Below are 21,977 nucleotides of genomic sequence, written 5' to 3'. Positions count from 1 at the left end.
TGGCACCTAAGTTGATGCCTTTGGGACTTTGAGCACATCATTGGTCTTGTGTGCATTTGTCGGTAGGCAAGGGACCAGGATGGATTACTAGTAACAACTACGTGTTGTTATGCAAATGCTTGGGACAGATATGGATGCTTTAGTTTACCTGGTGAAGGCACAAGGCTGCATTGATGCCTACAAAATTTTGGAATGTTGTGAGTACACGAGGATTTGTAACCATTGTGTAATCCTACTTAAGGACTTCCAAGTAATAAAGAAATACCGAAAGGGGTGCCAAGGGTGTGGGGCCAATCTATGTCCTTATTCTTGAGCAGAAGCATTCTAGCTCCCAATTTGTGTTTTGAGTTATTTGTTGAATCTTTTAATGTGCTGATTTCCAAGAGAGAGAGTAGGCTATATGGAGGAGAAGGAAGAAGAGTAGAAATGATTAGATAGTCACATAAAAAATGTTACAAGAGTGGAGGGCTTGGACTAATATAGTCCCCTCCATTGTCCCCTCTAACCCTCACTAAAGCACCCCCTAAATTAACCTCTTTTTCCCCTTCATTACAGCCATCCCTTGATGATAAATATGCCAAAATTTGTGGCCAACACTCCATTAGGACTACAATCATTCCAGCTAAAATTCGAGGCTTGTCTTGCTGGCTTATGTCTGCAACTTGCTAACAAGTAAGACTTTTTTACATATTTCTGTATTTCTAGCCAATAGTCCAGTGATATTTGCATGTTACTAGCAGTCCACCTTGATGAACTATACTTAAAGTCCTGGCATCACCCTCATAGTTTTGTTTAGCATCATCATGTGCACGGATTTGCATTTGCAAGTGCCAAAAGATGGTAGCCAATATTTCTCATGTGTTGTACACAGCATGAGGACACCATTCTGAAGTTCTGCCCTTGCATTTACAGCACTCCATGAGATGCCATTGTTTTTATTATGGCTCCCAAGTGTAGAAGGCAAGACTCCCAAGTATACTCACCGCCACCTCGGAAACTTGGTCCTCAAAGTTTTGCATGCTCAAAGTATCAAGTGTAAGTGCATCCAAGTCCTTACCGTGTTGGTCAACATCTCCATCTGGTTTTCTTTCCTATACTTGCTCATCATTGCTCGGCTCATGATCTACCCATCAGCTGTGCTTCATTGTCACTCTTATCTAGTCTTGTTCCATCACTCTGCACATAGGTATTCCTTCCATTAGTATGCTAAACTGCCAGGGTAATCTATTGTTCCCGCAAACTAATTTAACAGCCATCTTTCTCTTGCTGGTTGCTGTTGTTACTTGAGCAGCTATCCCCACAAAATCCTTTTGCAGTTGCAGCTGTAATCGCCTGAAAATAACCAGATATTTGTCCTACATACAGAGGCATCTTCAATGGCTTTGAAACATGATTTGGCTGCGTACTAGGGAGAGGCGTAGCATGGCTAGGCTGCATTGCCTGCATTACCAGCATTGGCATATCTGCATTTTCCTCAGATGTTGGGTGTCTACTTTTATAGGCTTGCATAGCCTTTGGCATAACTCCCCTCGGTATCATAGCTCCAACAACAGGTGGCTGCTCTATGGCATTTGTATCTCCACATTGAGCATAGGACATCTCTCTCAAAGCTAACAGCTGAATATGTAAGGTACAACAACCGTCGTAAATATCCCGACCATGCAAGTTGTTTCGTGCTTGTAATGCACAAGCTTAAAGTGCATTTCAGCTTGGAGTCCACCTGGAATCTGATGCACGACAATCTTCTCAATAAGACCGAAAGGAGAAAATACTTGATGCAATACATCCAATGTACTGGGGTACAACAGATTACGGATGGTAGTCAAAAGGATTCCATTCATGTTGAAGGTGCCCTAAGCTTTTTGCAAGCTGCTCAAATCCCTTTATAAGCTGCCCAAAACTTCCTCATAGGCATCTGATTGCACCATGGTTTGTGATAAGCTTAGTTGCTATCCCACTGTGCCAAATGCATGCACGGGAGTTGGATTGCTGTCAATTCCTATCTCACCTCTAAATGCAATGGAGACGCTCGGAAGAAAGGTTGATGAAAAGGTTGCAATGCACTAGTCTAGCTCCCTGTAGGACAATCTGATAGATATAGCTCGAGAGAAAGGTCGATGAGGAGGCTTCAAAATGGAGCCCAAATAAGCCCAAACGGGCCGCAAAAGGCCCTGAAAATAGGCTGGAAAAACATTCTTTCTTGCTTCTTTCTTCTTCTTCTTCTTCTTTTGGGGGAGGGGGGGGGGGGGGGGGGGATTTATCTAAATCACCTAAGGACACTTAGTACACTAGCCTAGGACTGCTAAGCCACTTAAGACTCTTAAGCCACCCCTAAACTCAACCTAGAACTTAACTCAACTCAGCCTTGGTTAACTACCTAACCCAAATTGAGTGAACCTGATCCTAGTTAGTTTGACCTAGCCGAACCCCAACTAACTAAGCCTAACCCACGCTAACCTACAACTAGATTGACCTTAAAAAATTAACCCAATCTAGGCGGCGCGACGGATTTGGGCGAAGGGCAGCTGACTTGGCGACACGATGAATTGATGGCTCCTACTGTTTGTCGCTATTGCAAGGTCGTTGACACAACAATCGTTCATAGCAGGTCATGCATGGAAGGTCGGTTAGCATACACAGCAGTAGATGTTGGGGTTGCAATCGGCAACAGAAATGACATAATACCAATGGCGAGGACTCTCGAGTCTGGCATTGAAGACGGCGAGCAGAATCAAAACCAGGAAACGCTTTTGTGTGTCCGCACTAGTGCTCTGATCTAGTGCTACCCCCTTCGAAGAGCTAGGCTAGTATTGCATAGGGCCAGTCGACAATCACAATAGAGATCTGTGAACCATGTTAGTCGACAACCACAACAAGGATCACAGCCTATGCCTATCCATGTAGTGAGGGACAAAGGCAAACGATGCAGAACGTGCGACTAATGGCGTGGAGCGTCAGCGTCAAGACCAGCTGAAAACCATGGACAATGGAATGTATATAGTGACAAACAGGTCGAACGACGAAGAATAGGAGCTGTGGAGCAAACATGTGGGTTTCACCATTTGTGATCGTCTAGTCGCCTGCTATGGAACACTAATGGCTGTGCTAGCCTTTGGCTCTCAGCTAGATGTCTGATTCGTTCTTTGGACTAGGCTGTCCCTTTCATATGGACTAGGCAATCCAAGTTTGAGCTGCTATGAGACTTGTTTGTTCGTCATATTTGCTCACTTCAGTGCAATCTGGAAAGCCTTCGAGGGACCTATTCAAATTCAGGGTCAACGCTCATTCATGCTCTAGATTCATATCTTCTACTGCAAGTCTCAACGACGTGGTGTGTTCTGTCCTCAAGCATAGGCGATTGCCTACAGATTTGCTTGCCGCTCTGCCCACCACTTGGTCACCTCTATTCAAGATTCGCATGCTGGCAAATCTTGCTGTGCAAAGCTCATTTACTCTTGCATAGGGGTTGATTGCTGCTGGAGTCTGACAAAAAGTCGAGCAAAGAAGCTTTGATCAAGGAGGGGGGAAAGGGAAAACAAAGGTGCCAGGTCAGAGCTCTAATACCAATGTAGAAAAGCAAGTAGGGGTAGATTAGAGGAGGGGGATAGAAGAACGCAAGGGAGAGAGAATGAGGGGAAGTAGGAAGGACAAGGGGTAGGAGAGAGAGAAGAAGAGGTAGGAAGGAGAGAGAGAGAGAGAGAGAGAGAGTAGGCTGCAAGGAGAAGAAAGGAGGGTGAGTAGATAGCATTAGATGTCACATCAAAAAGTGTGAGAGTGGAGGGCTTGGACTTACATAGTCCCCTCCATTATCCCCTCTAACCCTCACTAAGCAACCCTAAACTAACCCCTTTTTCCCCTTTATTACAGATATTACAGGTAGGGCCGCAGGACCTCCTTCAGCCCGAGCAAGACTCCCAAGGTGATGAGGCTTTACACTTGATTGACTGGCAAAGGGTCAAGGTTGTGGGCCAGTTGGACAGATGGACTGTCGGAGTGTTGGAGACGAGATCCCTCATTGTCTTTGAGGCTGCCCTACAGTGCAGAGGATGTCGTCAGTACCTCTCAAGATTGTGGCCAACACATAGAGGATGCCACGGCGAGGACTTCACATGGGGGATGGTCATGTGGCCCAACATACGGTACGCACAGCACAAGACTGATAGAATTGCCTAGGAGCTAACACAGTGTGGTGTGGGGTGCGGAATCACAAACTTCTTAACTTAATGTTCATAGAATAGATGTGCAGACTCATCAATAGACAATGAACCAGCCAGATAGAGAAACCACCAAAATAATATATTTCCATCCAAAGCTATGGACACAATACAAAAGAGATAGATCTAGAGTCCCACCAATGGTGTGGTCCTCTGATCTTACCACAAGGTCCTTCTCCTATCTGCCGGCTATCTCTAGACTCGATCCCACGTCGTGCTCCACCTCGAGCGTAAGTAGACTTCCCGTCCAAAGATCTTCTCCACCTTGCTGTCTGGAAACCAGCCTAGGTGGGCTGCCACTCAAGCTCAGTCTGCAGCTCCTTCAAGGTCACCTTCACCTCCTGTGGATTGGCCCAAGGCTAGCCTGCTTGTTGCTCCTGTCTGCTGTCAGAGGGCTAGTCTGCTTGCTGGCCGACTTGGTTGGCTGGTCCAACCAGCCCTATATAAGGGCCTCTGCCAGGCCCTTTTGGGCTGCTGGCTTTGTCCCTGTCTGCGCCTATTGCAGGCCCATGTGCTGCTGCTCCAGGTCTCCCATGCAGGTTCCTATTGGCCCTGCTCATACTGCCACCTGTACACCTCTGCCAGCCCATGCGCTGCTCTGTGCAGTCGCCTTTTGCTGCACTACAAGCGGCCTCTGTCCTGCCACCTGTGCGCCTCTTTTAGGGGCCTGTTCCACCCCGTACACACACGCTTTGCTGCGCCTCTTCCAGGCTGTTGTGATGCCCACATGGCAGCCCATGTGCTGCTCATGTGGAAGCCCCTTTTGCCCTTTCCTGTGAGGTGCTGCCCATGTGGCAGCCCCTTCTCCACCATGAGTCTCCTGCCCACATGATAGCCAAGATGCTGTCCATGTGGCAGGCCATTCCACCTATGGTTCACCCCCCCGATGCACTCCTCATTTGGGGGCTCACAAATGGGGAGGTGACCATTCCAACAGACCATGCTTTCTCAATTGATCCTAGCACTCCTATCTACCAGATCTAGGGTTAGCATGTGACTAGGATTGAGACGTATGACGTGGTGCCTCCCTCCCATGTACCAGCCGTGCCCTCGCCAAAGGATAGTGAACGGGAGACGGTGTCCACCATCACGGCTTGGAACATTTGGGTTGCCCATTGTAGTTTGGTGATGGGAGGACAACAGGTTCTAGTGGCTACTCGTTGCCATCTGGCACGATATTATTTACACCTTGGTTTAAACTCTGCGCACAGGACTCTGAGTTGTAGAGTGACCGCTGAAAGGAAGAAACGTTTCTGTAGGGCATGGCCAGCAAGAATTTTTAATGTACTCACCACGAGAGGTATTCGCTAGATGTATATGTTGGGATATGTGTGATCAAGGGCTTGCTAGGTGCATGTGTGCATCCACTAGCAGTCATATGGTTGTGCGAGTGTGTAGGAGAGGCACACTTAGTGCCATAGACCATGACACAGGTGATGATGTAATGCAAAGGCCCCCACATGGGGTGGTGCCTATGATTGTGGAGTTACCTCCATTGATGTAGGAGAGGTGCCACTGATTTAGGACACCCTCTCTCCATTTCTATAAAAGAGGGACTTCCCTCTCAAATCAATAGAACACCCATTGCTACATCTTTTGTGTTCTCACTCCTCTTGCCACAATGCATCTATTCTTCCCCACGTTCCAGCATGTGGTATCCGACCTCCATGAGCATCTAGAGCTTCCAAAACTGCCATGTCATCATCTTCCCCATCTCTCGCCTTCCTCATGCTTTCTTAAACCTCTTTTCCCAAATTTTCCAAGTGCTTGTTCTCCCTCTGTAGGCGATCATTTCCCGAGCCCTCTGAGCTGTAGCTTCCTTAGGTTAGGGCAAATCTTCATGTCTAAGCAATTAAGGAAATACTGCTCCAGTCGCACATGCCGATAGCTACTCTGTGCGTAATTCGGCCTGTAGAAGTATCCATCGCTCAAATGCTCCTAACACAAGCTGGGCGACATTACAAGAAAGGTGCTTACTGAAGTAAGGAGAAAATGCGAAAAAAACCAGTCAGGTTTGGTGCTATTGTTCCACGTGACTTGACGTAACATTGCACCTATCCTTGTGTAAGAAATCCTAGATTTACTATATTCAGAAATGTGCTAAGGAACATAAAGGAGACTGAAATAGCAGAGAACAAGAAATAATAGTATTGCTTGAGAGTCCGTAGTGTATCTCTAGTGCGTCATCCATACAATTGGGCCTCTCTTATAAAGAGAGTGAAGAGTCACACATGAAAAGGTGTGTACTCCAAAGTGTATGTACATGAAGAGGTGTGTACCCCTTGTGAAGGATGTGACCCTTGATGAGAGGGTACATTACAATAGGAGTGTCTCTTCCATAGAATGTCTCTTGTGAAGGGTTGTGCCTCATAGGAAGTGTCCCATCGAAAGGACATACCCTTCCACAAGTGTCCATTCATCAAACCATCCATAAGTCTAGAAATAGAGAAAGAAATACATCACAGATCGTGACATCCCCTCCCACTCAAAATAAGACCCTGGTGGAGATAATGAACTGATGCAGAAAATATCACGGTAAATTCTGAAACTACTGCTGTAAAATGTCAGGATACTGCTGTAAGTCTTCATCACATTGCCAAGTAGCATCGGAGTCGTCCAAATCTCGCCAAAGAACAAGGAATTCTGTGATAAGTGGATGTCGAGTCTCTCGCTGTCGATGGTCCAAAATACGCTCAGGAATAAGGAGAACATAATCGTCTTCGATTTCTGGGACATAATCACCTGCAGGAGAAACTGCTTCATCGCCTGGAATGTACGTCTTTAGCCAAGAAATATGAAATGTCGGATGGATTTTACCCCATGATGGTGGTAATTCCAATTTGTAACTTAAAGGTGAATTTTTCTTGACGATCCGGAAAGGTCCATAGTATCTTGGTCTTGCGTCTGAATGGAAATGCTTTACAACAAGGGTTCAACCTTGCACTGTTCCTCTCTGCAAATCCTCTACTTGTCTTCAAGGTCTCTAATCCCAATGCACCACTAGAATTCCCACTGGCAAGGCATAATTAGGCATTCACTTCTGATCTGACACAACTTAGAGGCATTGAGGCATCCAAACCACTCGCAAACTGAGCTCAACGCAGCCTCAAGGCTATCACATGCATCCACACTGTCCTTAGGTCTTCCATAGGATCACCATGGCCTTTGGGTGCTTACTAGAACCTGCTGGAGTCAATTGAACACGTCTGTGCGAACGTCCGTATAGTCCATACAAAAATTTTCCAAAAGTTCAAAAATGAGTTCTAGCACTTCCTAGAAGTGCGTACTAGCTTTGGAACAGTCAAAACAGTGTTAAAACGGCTGAAAACAGGCTTGAAACAGCTCAAACAGCTCAAAAACTGCACAAGAACAACTGAAAAACGTCCTACACCTCTGGGAGAGTGAGGGGAGAGAGATGGAAGGTGGGGGAAGGGCATGCATACACATGCTTGACAAATGGCACCTCCTCCTTGCCATTTGCCCCTTCATTAAAGTCCTAACCCCTATACCAAGGACAACATTGGTTGTCCTTGGGCCTAACTTTTAGACCCCTCTTTTAAAGCCTTTGCCTTGCCCCTAGGACCTAGTGGTGCACCTAGACTTTGCCCTTAGGAACTTCTAGGAAGTGTGCACTTCCTCTATCCAGTCCCTCACGGCCAAACCATTACAACACTTAACTATGGTTAACCCCGGGTTAAGCGTAGGTTGAGTTACGAAGATACTTTACATCACTTTTCACGTCCTCTTTTCACATCCTCGTGACATACCCTCCTCTTAAAACAGCACACTACCTAGGTTGCTATTGAAAAAGTACAAATAGGCAAAAATAGCCCATACCAGAATATACATCATCTGTAAGATACAACCTGCAATGATAATATGGGCTAGGAGAGCTCGACAGTCCATCCATACATCAATGCATCTTCTATGTCGAGTGTCGCGAACACCCATCATGGAGACCTCACGATAGAAATACTGTCAGCAAGCAGCATCTCGAGTGAGACAATCCGTGCCACCAAGCGATCTCCAGTTATATGAGCAGTCTGAATCAAGGAAGGGGAGGTGCTACCCTCCTCTTGAGCACCAGGCAATGCTCCAGATCTCTGCTCTGCTGAACCTATAGGAGCCTGAGTTGGCGCAAGCTGAAACACGTCGAGGTAGAGCTGCAAAAACAGGTGAGTCTGCCACGTCACCCTCCTCCATCCACCTCACATCCAGTGCAGAAGAATTCCTGAACTTCACCAGATAGCGACCGGAAACTCTACTTTTTACTTTTCTTTCCATATGTGCCAAAATCTGTTCCGGAACCAAGATTTCATCCAACTCTTCCACCTCGGGCTGATCCTCATGCAATAGGTCAACAAGCACATCACCCTGGAAAGGCTTCAATAAACTCACATGAAAGGCATTGTGTATGCTCCAAGTGGCAGGTAGCTTCAGCCTGTAAGCTACGTCATTAATGCATTCAAAAATCTGAAGAGGATCATAATACCGCATCTTCAGCTTTGTGTACAGTTTCGTCTTGCCTTTCATCTTCCTGAGTCGTGCTTTTTGAAAACGCAGCAGCACCCAATCGCCCTCTTTCAAGAGCAACTCGCGGCGATGCTTATTGGCTGCTCGTTTGTGCTTCTCTTGGCTTTTCTGGAGGGCTGTTTTGACCTTCTAGTAAGCAACATCCAAACTTTCCACAAATCTGTCCGCTTCAAAAATCTTCTCTTTCGTATGCAGAATGGGAGGCACCTTCCGTTCTTCTACCACAATATCAAGGGGGCTTTCCCCATGGATGAGTGTATAGTGTTGTTGTACGCGAACTCAACAAGTGGCAGAAATTGCTCCCATTTCGATTGCTGATCCGAAACATAGCATTTGAGAAGATCAAGGGCAGTGGAATTGGCTTCTTCGGACTGCCCATCAGATTCAGGATGAAAAGAGGATGAGAAATTCAGCGTGGTACCCATATTCTCAAAGATACCTCTTCAGAAAAGACTTGTCATCCGCGGGTCTCTATCACTCACAATTGATCGAGGCATCCCGTGATGTTTAAACACATGAGACATAAAGAGTCTCCCCATCTGGTCTGCTGTAATTTTCTTTCTGACGGGAATGAAGTGGGCCTGCTTGCTGAATCTGCAAATAATGGTCCATAACCCATCATGTCCAGATGGTGTACTAGGAAGATCAAAGATAAAATCCATGGCAATGCTCTGCCAAGGTCGATCGAGAATAGGTAGAGGCTGCAGCAGTCCAGCCGGCTTCTGCCTGTCATATTTCACCTTTTGGCAGGTGATGCATGTCCTGACATATGCCTCGAATCTTTCCTCAATGATGGCCAAAAGAAATAGTGCTCCACAGCTTTGATGGTGGCATCAATGCCTCTGCGTCCTACATAGGGTGGAGCATGACTCTCTGTCAACACTTTGGGCCTCAACTGTTTCGTGACACACAATCTGCCATGCATCATCAGAAATCCGTCTTTGAGAGTATAGTGCTCATGCCTCTGTCCATCAACCAACTGATCATAAATCCGTGAAAAATCAGCATCATTGGCATATTGATCCTTCATGGCATCAAGCTCATCATGATATGCAATGGTCACTGTTGAAACTTGTGGCTTAACAGACACTGCATCTAGAGTGGGCTTGCGTGAGAGTGCATCTACAACAACATTCTTCTTCCCATGCACATGCACAATCTGAAAATGAAACATAGAAAGAAAATTTGCCCACCTCATATGCTTCTCAGACAACTTTCTCTGAGTGAGAAAGTACCGCAGTGATTGACGATCGGTCTGAACATGAAAATCAGCACCCAAAAGATAATGCTTCCAGGTCGAAAGAGCATGTATGACAGCCAACATCTCTTTCCCATAGATGCCAAAATTCATTTCAGCATCGTGGAGCACTCTACTCTCGTATGCCACAACTCGTCCATCCTGCATAAGTACCCCTCCTACGCTGTTCCCACATGCATCTACTTGGACAGCGAACGGTTAGCGAAGATCTAGCAAAATAATCACAGGATCTGAGCAGAGTCGCTCCTTTAGTAGGTCAAAAACTGCAATTTCTTTGGGACCCCATCTGAAAGTGACCCCTTTCTTCTGTAAGACATGTAAAGGAGATGCAATCTCTGCAAAATACCGAATGAACCTCCTGTAGTACGAGCACAAGCCCAGAAAGCTACGTACTTCATGGATGTTCTTCAAGTATGGCCAATTCCTGATGGCCTCTACCTTGGCAAGGTCCATCCTAACTCCGTCCTTGGAAACAATGTGCCCGAGAAAATGGAACTCATGCATGAAGAATTCACTTTTCTTGGCATTGACGAGCAGCTTATGCTTCCGTAGCTCCTCGAGAACAATTGCCACGTGCTTCCTATGTTCAGCCTCATCCCGAGAGAACACGATGATATCATCGAAGAAAGTGCCAACAAAGGTTCGGTGCTCTCTAAAAATCCTGTCCATCATTCTATTGAAGGTGGCAGGTGCATTAGTTAACCCAAATGGCATGACAAGAAACTCGTACAGACCAAATGTGGTACGAAATGCTGTTTTGTGAACATCCTCTGGCTGAATTCTGATCTGGTGATAACCACTCTTCAGATCAATGCGGCTGAACATTCTAGAACCCTGTAACCTATCCAAAATATCATCTATCCGAGGTATAGGGAATCTGTTCTTAATGGTAATCTTATTGAGGGCTCTATAGTCAATACACATCCGCTAGGATCCATCCTTCTTCTGGACCAAGAGCACGCGTGAGCAGTAAGGTGAAGAGCTGGGCTGAATCAGCCCCTTCTCCAGCAGGTCCTTGACCTGGTTCATAATTTCCTCTTGCTGGGTTGCACTGACCCTATAAGGAGGTCGGTTAGGAGGACTGCTACCAGGGATTATATCTATCGTGTGGTCTTCTGGCCTTTCAAAGGGCAACTCCGGTGGAAGTGAGTCAGAAAAACAGTCCCTAAACTGAAAAAGAAAATCTGTCCGCTGTTTTTCCAGCTTAGAAAAATGAGTCTTCTTCTACTGACTTCTTTTCAAATGCAAACACTAAGTACGCTGAAAGATGCTTTTTCATTACATTGCCAATGGCAGAAGCAGATACAACAGGGATGGATTCTCCCTTCAATTTAGCATCCAGAATGTGGGTCTTGCCACGGTGAGTGATTGTGATTGTTTTTTTCTTTGTATCCAAAACAGCCCCAACACGAAAGTGCCAAGGTATCCCCAGTAACACATCACAACCATTCAACGGCATAATATAGAACTCTTCTGTGTCCACATAGCTCTGAATATGCATCTGCAGCTTGCCTATCACCGGAGTAACTGACTGGCTGAGTCCCGGACACGCCATATCTACATCACACAAAGGACCCATCTCTTCTGCCCTTATTCCTAACTTTCCAGCCAGCTCTGGAGAGATGAAATTGGCCTTGGCTCCCGGATCGAAAAACATCAGAGCTGTCTGGTCTCTTATCTTGCCCCATGCCCGGCATAACTCTGTAGCATCTGTATTCTGAACAGCCCCAATCAAGTCTCGCAAAAGACCAACAGTGGGCTTGGGCTTTTTATTCCTCTGATCAGTCCTCTTTTCCTCCTTGTGCTCACTCTGCTCAGAAGGAGGGAACTTCTGCTTCTTATGTGGGCATTCAAAAGCCCTGTGGCCTTCCTCCTTGCAAATATAACACTTGTTGGCATCATAGAGAATTTGCTTTTCCTCATCAGACATGCGGGTCGGTACTCGCATCTGTCCTCCAACAAACTTTGCCTTCATGGGCTACGAAAACTTTCAGAACTTCTTAGGGGATTCCATCTTGCTGCCCTTTGGCCTTGATGTCTCCTGTGAGCTTCCTTTGAACCCAGAAACTTTCCCTTGCATTAGTGCATAAGCTGTAGTAGCATTCTCAACCAACTGAGACATATTTGGAAACCCTTGTCTTCGTGCAATAGTCCCGAATCTCCTTTGGCAACCCGCAGCAATATCTTTCAATTTGCTCGGACAGCGGCACATGTCTGTAAGAATTCACTGGCAGTAGGGCTTCCCAAAACTTTTTATTGTAGTCCTCCAAATTTCTGCAATTTGCAGCATCCAACCTGTACCAGGCGGTCATGATATCCACCTCAAAAGTGGTAGTGAGCCATGCTGCTGAGAAGACCTGCTTAAATTCGACCCAAGTGGTAGGTGCTCTGCCTTGCAAGAGGAGGTTGGTCCACCATTGGAGCGCATTGCCCTTCAAAAAGGTGGCTGCCTTTCGGCCTTTGGAGGATTTTGTGAAGTGTCCACCTGAGTAGGCAGCATCAAACTGTTGCACGAATGTCAAATCCTTCAATCTGTCCTGCATCCCATTGAAAGTCTCAAACTTGACAGTTGCCCCTCCCTCCTTGTAATTCAATTTGCCTTTAGGGGTGAGATTGTCATAAATGGGGGCCTGTAAAAACGGTGGGGGCATCACTGCTCCCGCATTTTGAGCCATTCCAACCTTACCCATGGTGGGGTTTGGCATTCCAGGTCCCACTCCCTGCATCTGTGGCATAATCCAAGTATTGCCCATTGTCCCAGGCATTCCTGTCTGCATTCCAGGCTGCATCCCAATGTTTGAGTACATCATATTGGCATTTGCAAGGGGCATTCCACCCATCATAGGTTGCTGGAAATTCTGCATTCCCGGCTGCGTGCTGCCCATAAAGCTACCTGGCATTCCGGGTGCCTCTGCGGATGGTGCCACCATTGCCTGAAAAACTGATCCCCCTCCGAAATATCCTGGATGCATCGTGGCCTGAGGAAGGGCTTGCTGTCCCTGATTGACTGAATCGAAGTTATTGGCATTACCCGCTACAAGGGTGATCGAGGGCATCTCTGACGGCTGTCCACTGAAAGAAACATGCCTAGGGGTCTTCTTACGCTTCTTATGTTTCTTTTGAGATGACTTTTTGCTTCCAGGGGAAGCAACCATAGGGGAAGGAGCTTGCATAATCTCCGTGACAGCATGTTGCAACTGTGACAGGGCTCCCGCTACACTTTGCATTCGTAGCTGAAAAAGTGCATTGGGATCAAGCTCCTCTACCTCATCCTATGAGTCCTCCGTGGCATGCTCAGGAGAGACTGGATGAGTCCCACTGTCCTGTTGGTCATCACCCCAGCTGGTACTGTGCTCCTCTTAAAAGCTCTCTGATGCTTTGTCTTCGTCTTGCCCCTCTTGCTCTAAAATGGTCAATGACCTCTCACGGTGTGACATGCTTGCTAAGATTGATGGCTATAGCAACAATTGCACTGAAGGTGTCCTTCACCCAACACTACCAGGGCCCACCTCTGTAGGAAGATGGTGACTATCCCGGCAATGGAACCACTGAAACCGGCCTTCGATAAACAAAAGGGCAGTGATCTTCTTCTACTCTGTCATAAACTTCATAAATAGCCACAATGCAAGCTTCATTCACTTAAATCACTTAGCACAACTTAGGAACAAGCTTCAACAACAACAAAGGTGAGGCTAGAATGCCCCTACTCAATGAAAATAGTACACAGTGCACCCACTGGCCCCAAATGCCTTGGCGCCCCTTATGATATTTATTTAATGCTTCTGAATGGAAATGCTTTACAACAAGGGTTCAACCTTGCACTGTTCCTCTCTGCAAATCCTCTACTTGTCTTCAAGGCATCTAATCCCAGTGCACCACTAGAATTCCCACTGGCAAGGCATACTCAGGCATTCACTTCTGATCTGACACAACTTAGAGGCATTCATGAATCCAAACCACTGGCAAACTGAGCTCAAGGCAGCCTCAAGGCTATCACATGCATCCACACTGTCCTTAGGCCATCCACAGGATCACCCTGGCCTTTGGGTGCTTACTAGAACCTGTTGGAGTCCTGAAAGGACTGCATACAACACGCATGCACTGCAAAAAACTACAAAGCAAGAAAGAACAAGGAAAAACCGAACCTAGAACCAACTCCCGCTGTCTATGGCAAAGGGGTGAGCTCCTTCCTCGCATCTATCCTCTGTCCAAGCTCCCCGGAGGGTGCAGGTGTCTTCCAGCAATCAGGAGAAGAGAGAAATGAAGGTAGAGAGCCGAGGGTGAACAAGAAAGAGCTGTAGAGGAAAGATGGTTCACAGATCTGCCCCCAAATGATTGCCTCGGGATCTGTGCCCGAGTCCTCCTAAGAGAAGGTGCCAAAAGCAACAGGGAAAGTTCCTCCTGCAGCCTGCACTGGTCCAAAACAGCTCCAGAAACCACCACGCAGCCAAAAACATGTGCACATAGGTCCAGCACAGCAAAAGACAACCCCTGGCACCTCCTGGAGGCAGCTAAACACGTCCGTACGGACGTCCATACAGTCCATACGAAAATTTTCCAAAAGTTCAAAAATGAGTTCTGGCACTTTCTAGAAGTGCGTACTAGCCTTGGAACAGTCAAAACAGTGTTAAAACGGCTGAAAACAGGCCTTAAACAGCTCAAACAGCTCAAAAACTGCACAAGAACAACTGAAAAACGTCCTATACCTCTGGGAGCGTGAGGGGAGAGAGATGGAAGGTGGGGGAAGGGCATGCATACACATGCTTGACAAATGGCACCTCCTCCTTGCCATTTGCCCCTTCATTAAAGTCCTAACCCCCATACCAAGGACAACGTTGGTTGTCCTTGGGCCCAACTTTTAGACCCCTCCTTTAAAGCCTTTGCCTTGCCCCTAGGACCTAGTGGTGCACCTAGACTTTGCCCTTAGGAACTTCTAGGAACTGTGCACTTCCTCTAGCCAGTCCCTCACGGCCAAACCATTACAACACTTAACCATGGTTAACCTCGGGTTAAGCATAGGTTGAGTTACGAAGATACTTTACATCACTTTCACGTCCTCGTGACAGTATGTGGGTGTAGGAGAGGCACACTTAGTGCCATAGACCATGACACAGGTGATGATGTAATGCAAAGGTTCCCACATGGGATGGTGCCTATGATTGTGGAGTTCCTATGATTTAGGAGTTACCTCCATTGATGTAGGAGAGGTGCCACTAATTTAGGACACCCTCTCTCCATTTCTATAAAAGAGGGACTCCCTCTCAAATCAATAGAACACCCATTGCTACTTCTTTTATGTTCTCACTCCTCTTGCCACAATGCATCTATTCTTCCCCATGTTCCAATAGTATAGTCCGCCACCTTGGTTGTTAGCCTCTATTTTGGAGATTCCCTAAGTAGTGTGTTGGGTTCTTGTAGAAAAAACCGAAGAATTAATACAAGCATTAATGTTTTTTCTACAAGCATTAATAGAAGTTTCTTTTCTCTAGAAAAAAAAAAAGAATTCTTACTTGTCTCTCTCTTCGTGAAGCATGCATACATTACATAGTTTGATGCTTACTTCATTCGTGTCCACAATACAAGCTTTGGCCAACACACTGTATGTGAGATGAAACACCATGCTCAAGATCACATAGTACAAACATTCCACAAAATGTGGATCACCGTTGTCTCCATTAAGTGCAAGAGAACCACTCAATAACAGTTGATATAAATTGAACACCTTTTCATTGCATGCTACATTTTGCCATAGACCATGAATACCAAGAAAATTTATTGCCATGGAAAATGATTGTCCTCACCATTTTTATAGATTTCAAAAAGCTGCTTTGAGTGCTTGAAAGCAAGCTTCCTACAAAAATCCACTCCATTGGGATCATACTTTTCCAAGTCAACCACAGACTTGATCATTGGCCCTGCTGCATTTCCATCAGTCAAGAACTCTGCAAGATAAGAAGCCCTGCACACGTAAACAAAATTAGCACCCTGCAACCTAAGTATCATATAGAAGTGACATTTCAATCTTGAGATTCAACTTGCATAATTGAAAATGCAAATCTAGATTACAGTGAACATATCATACATTCTGGAACTGAGAGGCACAGATATGTGTGTAAATGCTTGATAGTAATTGGATCATCGACGATACAGTGAACATATCATACAAAACAATAGGCCTGATAGTGATTGCAATTTAGATATGCTATGCTACACTCAAGTGTATGTGTGTTTTCCAACATGGCAACAAAACCAAGGAGGTGAACATCCTTAGTGGCAAAGCTAGGTAGCTTACTCCACACGTCCGTTTGAAGTGAAGATGGACGTCTTTGGTCCAAAAAAAAAAGTTGACTTCAATTCAAGACGGGTGCATTGATCGAGAGACTTGCAATGAGTGCAAGGTCGACGAAAATTTAAACGAATCTATAGAAGTACTTGTTGTGACTCAGATGCCTATTCTGGATTTCAAGGAGAAGGGGATGCTACATGAGAATGATTACCCAATCCGGAAGATAAAGCTAAGGATCACTAGTGATGAGAAACCTCTGGCAAATTACGGGGGGGATGTCAGGGTCAAATGCCGAGGACCTTGAAGAAGCGACCACGAAGGCAAATCCAAATGAGGTCAAAGACTGAGAGCTTGCTGAGGTGCTGTCAAATTATTATCAAGACAACCGCAGATTCTTCCACGCATTCAATTATCGGAGACTACAAGTGAAGCCCTAGATCTATATGAGACCAACAATGCAATGTGTATAGTTAGAATCAATTATTCTCCATGACCTTGGGAGGGGGAGAATCTTCATTGCCCATTTGGTTGGGGTGAAGATTCTCAAGGATGGGTGAAGATGAACTTGGAATGGTGGGCCAAAAGGTTGGTAACAATCAGCTTAGCAAGCTTCCATGCAGCTTTAACGGACTCATGACTGCCCTAACGATTAGAGCACCTCGGCAGAGGGCAGAGGGAAAAGAGTAGAAGAGGAGAGAGGAGAAACGTCGAGGCCCATCACGTTTGAGGTCGTCTATCCTCTGTGCTCTAGGAGGAAGCTAGGCTGAAGTCATAGGAAACAAGTCACTAACACATGAAAATTTCTCCAAAGGATTAGCTTCAAAGAGATGCTGAAATCGATGGTTCTTTTTCAAGTGCTCATACTCTTGGATCTTAGCTTTTACAAACTCTTCATGGAGATCATCATTTGGCTCCTCAGATCTCCTCTTGATGGGTCGGTTGGTGCTTGAACTTCCATGTTTTGTTAGATCTACTTGTTGGTCCAGAAGCGATATTGGTTGATATGAATTCAGCGGATCTTTAGCGGGGATTTCACTGTTTTGACACATAGAAATCACTAGATCAAGCTTTCCTCAATTCGCTAGTCTGACAGTTTCAAAACTTGTGCAAAAAGCTCACCATTTTGTCCAAGCAGAGAAGAGCCTAACAAGCAAATCGTCCACATGGAGTCTGCTTCAAATCTGCAAACAGCAATCAGGCCTTTGTGACAGCACAATTCATAGCACACCACAATCTGCCACATCAAATCATCCTGTACTGGTGTTGGAATCGTAGATCTGTGAGCCCCCAAATGCGGAGTGCATCGGGGGTATGGACCATAGGACAATAGAAAAAGATACAGGGTGCCATGTAAGCAGCACAAAAGAGGGAATACCTAGCAATGGAGAGCCACCATGGAGGGCATATCTGGTAGAGCTATGTCCAGAGGATGTCCACGATTGGAAAGGGCAGACCTGTGCAGGGTTTACAGGCACAAACGGCTGCAATGAGTCAGCGATGATATCAACAGGAGTACGGGCAGGTAGGGCAGGCCGTACGGACTGTTTTGGAGCAGCTCTAGAAGCTGGAAGGGGCCTGGCAAGAGGCGGAACTACAATCAGCATGGAGGCGCACTGTTCGCAGCAATTCTGGAGGGCCAGGGGACCCTAAAATAGGCTGGGTTAGGGCTGGACAGGCCTGGGCCAGTGGCAGCCTGCCACATGGCCAGGCTAGGCCAGCCAGCCCTCGAACTGTGTGTTGGGTTATGCACATATGGAAAGTTGGGTGGGGGAGGGCTGTTTGGGTTGGCCCAAATTCCCCTACCTGGTCGGTTTTGTTGGAGGGGTTGGTTTGGAGCCCTATATAAGGGGCCATGTGGGGCCTCACTTGGTGTAATGAAGGCCAAAAGTTGGGCAAGTTAGTAGTACTTGGGGGTGTTTGCAAGACAAAGAGGTCAAAGGGGATAAGGAGTACTATATAAGCACCCTCCCCTCATGTGCAATGTACTTTGGATGTGATATCTAATCTCTCTCTCTCTCTCTCTCTCTCTCTCTCTCTCTCTCTCTCTCTCTCTCGGAGGATGATGGCAGATTTTCGGAGGAGATTGCTTCATGGAGACTTGGCACCGCCAGCAGCCCATTTGACACTTGCCCAGATCTTCACACTCATGGCAGGAGGCATGGTCGATGGCCATGACTTCCATCATTTCTTTGGATCACAGACCCCTTAGGGAAGACGATGTTCCTCATATTCCATATTTTACATTTTGTATCTAGGCAATTTTGGTACTCTATTTCATTTCATTTTGTATCTAGGATTTTTGTAGCCATTTTTGGCATCTTAGCGGTATTACGATGAGGCCACCTAGTTGGCGCATCGTTGATGATGTATTTTCCTTTCGGATGATTTTGTGTCCCATAGGCCATGTATGGCCTTCCGTGGACCTTTAATAAAATTTCTTTCTTTCTTTCTTTCTCTCTCTCAGCTTCTCCCGCCTAGCTTCTCTGCTCATAGATCCTCTGATTCGCCTATCTTCAAGGTTGTAGGCAGGCGTTGATCTAGGAACGCCCAGCTGAACTAGGGGGTTAGCTTAGCCAAGAGTATAGTAGATATGGCCAGCAAAGAATGGCCTAGCTTATCCTCTTCGTCAAAAACCCCCTCTACTCCAACAACCTCCAACAGCAAAGCTCGATACACCTCAATTGAAGCCAGGACTCCTTCCCCATATGCGCACATATATGAACAAGGTTGTCGTTTTGACCGACCCATTATTGGGTATCACGAACAGAAATTGCTTCCTACAGGATCAAGTGCGAAAATTGCGGATGCAACTGGTAGCTGTCGTAGCTCGAATCCGAGTTTTGGAAGGACTTGGTAAGAAGGATTATTGAAGAGGTTGTAAAGTGCCAAGAGGGTGTGATTTCTGGCGCATGCACATTGGCCTGCATGTGGGCAAGACCGTGGGAAAACAAGGAGCGAGGTCAAGGGTTACTCGATGTGCTAGAACCCCTAGCATTTGTGCCTTGGGGGAAAATGAAAGGTCTAGGGCCAAGAGGGGCCCAAAGAACCTTTTGGACCTACCACATGGCAAGCCTATGTAGCCCCTTTTGGACCAAGGAAGGCCTTGGGCAAGAAAATGGCGCACGAAAATTCACAGGAGAGAGAGCCCGCGGGAGTTGGTGCCTACGAAAAATAGCTACAGCACACACGGGAGCTAAGACTTCACGGTGTAAAAGACGATGCTGGCTGTGTGTACCTTGAGTAAGTACGGGCTGAGTACGGTTGATATCCACACACTTGTACAGACTGGTTGCATACCATTGAGCATGGGTACACGGATGCAAGGATTGAAGGCTGGTACAGCCTTTGTACGAGCTGGTCACGGGTAATAATTAATGCTGGCGTAGTCTCGTACGGTCTTTGTACGGCCTGTGTACCGTTGTACTCATCTGCTGTGTACGGATGATGTACAGTTCTATACAGACAGCTCGTTGTTTGGTACGGACGGTACACAGGATGTATAGTACGGACTGCGAGTACTAGCAATTAATAGGTGGTACGGATGCTGTTGTACGGCATGGCTGTACGTCACTAGTGTACGGGGCAGTTGTGTACAGAGCCACTGTACGGCTGTGCAAGTTGACTGTACGGAATTATAGGCATAGGGGCTGCAGGAAACATACAACTGTTCGGTACTCATGCCAATTACAGGCTGTGCGGACGCTCAGGTCTGTACAGATTGCTGCAGTATAGCATACATGCAAGAAAGCAAGGGCAGGTTCCCTTCACTTGTATGGACTGTGGCCTGGTAAGGCTACTAGAAACACTCTTGGGCTGAGTGCCTTTTACAGGTCATAATTAAATGCTTACTGTTAAGCCTGGTGAGAGCAATGCATAACAAAGTGTAAGCATGGGGGATTGATGCCTACCAGAGTATGAAGCATTGCCAATGGATGCTAGTTGTATATCCTTGCTTTATCCTTTTCCTGACAGGTGAATAGCTAAGAGGGCACTCAAGGCAGCTAAGGGAGTCTGTGTGACCAAGTATTGGTTGCTAGGAACAGGACTAAGCTGAAATGGATGCTCCAATAGCTATACTTGATGGAGGTCACATTCAGTAGAGAGAATGCTTTGGTTTCTTTAAGTCATGGGTCACATGCAAGCAGTGGTTGCTAGGCAGACGGCACATCTTTGGTACAGCCTCATTGCTGAGTAGGCAGGGGGTCAGGAATCCACGCTTGGAATGAGAAGTATCCTTAGAACCCCGAGAGGGATGGTACAGGTGTGACTGCCATAGTGTTTGCTGTATTGTGATGCTAGATCTCTTTTGGGAAACAAGTTATTGTATCAAGATATGTGCAACCCATAGGTGGACAGTGGAGAGAACTCTGGTATGCTTTCTTTCCCTGCTTTGAGCAGATGGATGACTAATTGGGCACTGGTAACAGCTATGGGGAACTGTATGGCCAAGTGTGGTTACTACTGACAATTCCGGCCTGTGTGCAAGCTTTTTGGACTAGGGATGAAGATCTACTGCCAGGAGTGATGAGAGCAGTGAGCTGTAAAGGCTATGCAAGGTCTGTGGATGCCCAATGGGATGTGGAATGCCCCAATTGTAAGAAGGAATGTATCCTTTATGCCTATGTGGATGCCCAATAGGATGTGGGATGCCCCAGTTGTAACAAGGAATGTATCCTTTATGTAGCCTGGAATTCTGGCTCTCTCACTTATTTAAAGAAATACTGAAAGGGGCGCCAAGGTTTGGGGCCAATCTGTGTCTTTGTCTTGGTGCAGGGCTACTCTTTTTTTTTTTTTTTCCAAGAAAAAGACTTCTATTAAGTAAGAGAAAAAACCCGCGAGAGCAAGCTCAAAGCGGAATACATCATGAAATCATGAGGATAAATAAAAAACCCCCTCAGAGTGAGGTGGAAAACAACCAAGGCTGAGGCTGAAGGTGCCACCTCAACCCTGTAGTAGTTTCAGAGAAGAAAGGAGAATCCTTCCATTCCCTGAAGAAAGAAGCCCTCCTAGCTGAGGCTGCACAGGAGTCCCCCTGCATACCCGTCCATACGGCCATTAAAGTATGTACGATGTCTGTCCAGATACTAGCCAATGTGTGCGAGGGATGAACCTGAGTACCCTCCAAAGCCTCTGTGCATCTGGCTCTCCAGATATGCCAGGATGCTATGCTCGCTAGAATCTCCCAAGAAGTATCCATAGAGGCATGCACTTCCCGATGATCCGTAAACAAGGCATTTCCCAGATTGGGTAGAAGTGTAAACCGATACAGCTGTAAAAGGAAGGTGTGGTACCACATCCAACGAACAGGACTCAATCCGATGACGTCGAACCGAAATGGCCCGAGAGGAGTCAACTCCCTCATAGAAAACCTGAGGTCCTGTAAGAGAAAGCCAAGCTACCGAGCCCCATGTCATAAAAAATGGTGAATGGGCAAAGTGACTGAAAATCCTGGCTACCCCCATCCAAATCATCCTCGCCTATCTGCAATCCCATAAGCAATGCTGAATAGACTCCGAAGCAGAAAGACATCCCTCCATGGATAGAAAGCCAAAAGAAGATAGTGATCTTTCTATTCCTGTGGGATTTCCAGAGTCTCCTCCAGAAGCACCTCTGCTGATCCGCAGTAATACCAAAAGCCTCCCAATGAGGAACTCTGGAGGGTCTCCAACCTCTAGTACTGAGCTGA

The 21,977-nt window shown here is 46.4% G+C and overlaps 1 protein-coding gene and 1 pseudogene across 2 annotated transcripts in view; both read right to left on the bottom strand.

The window, feature by feature from the left end:
- The window catches only part of LOC147885937 (uncharacterized), a 38,206-nt gene that overhangs the window by 1,520 nt on the left and 14,709 nt on the right, over window positions 1-21,977 (bottom strand). For both annotated transcript variants that reach the window (XM_087396647.1, XM_087396648.1), the window contains one exon: window positions 15,807-15,964. In XM_087396647.1, coding sequence (XP_087252773.1) covers window positions 15,807-15,964 — 158 coding nt within the window. The remainder of the gene's footprint in view (window positions 1-15,806; window positions 15,965-21,977) is intronic.
- On the bottom strand, window positions 1,246-12,695 carry LOC147885938 (uncharacterized; annotated as a pseudogene).

This window comes from Dipteris shenzhenensis, chromosome 25, assembly GCF_047967505.1.
Source record: "Dipteris shenzhenensis isolate YYH24624 ecotype China chromosome 25, Dip_SZ_1.0, whole genome shotgun sequence".
Lineage (NCBI taxonomy): Eukaryota > Viridiplantae > Streptophyta > Polypodiopsida > Gleicheniales > Dipteridaceae > Dipteris > Dipteris shenzhenensis.
This window is presented reverse-complemented; position numbering and strand designations above follow the sequence as displayed.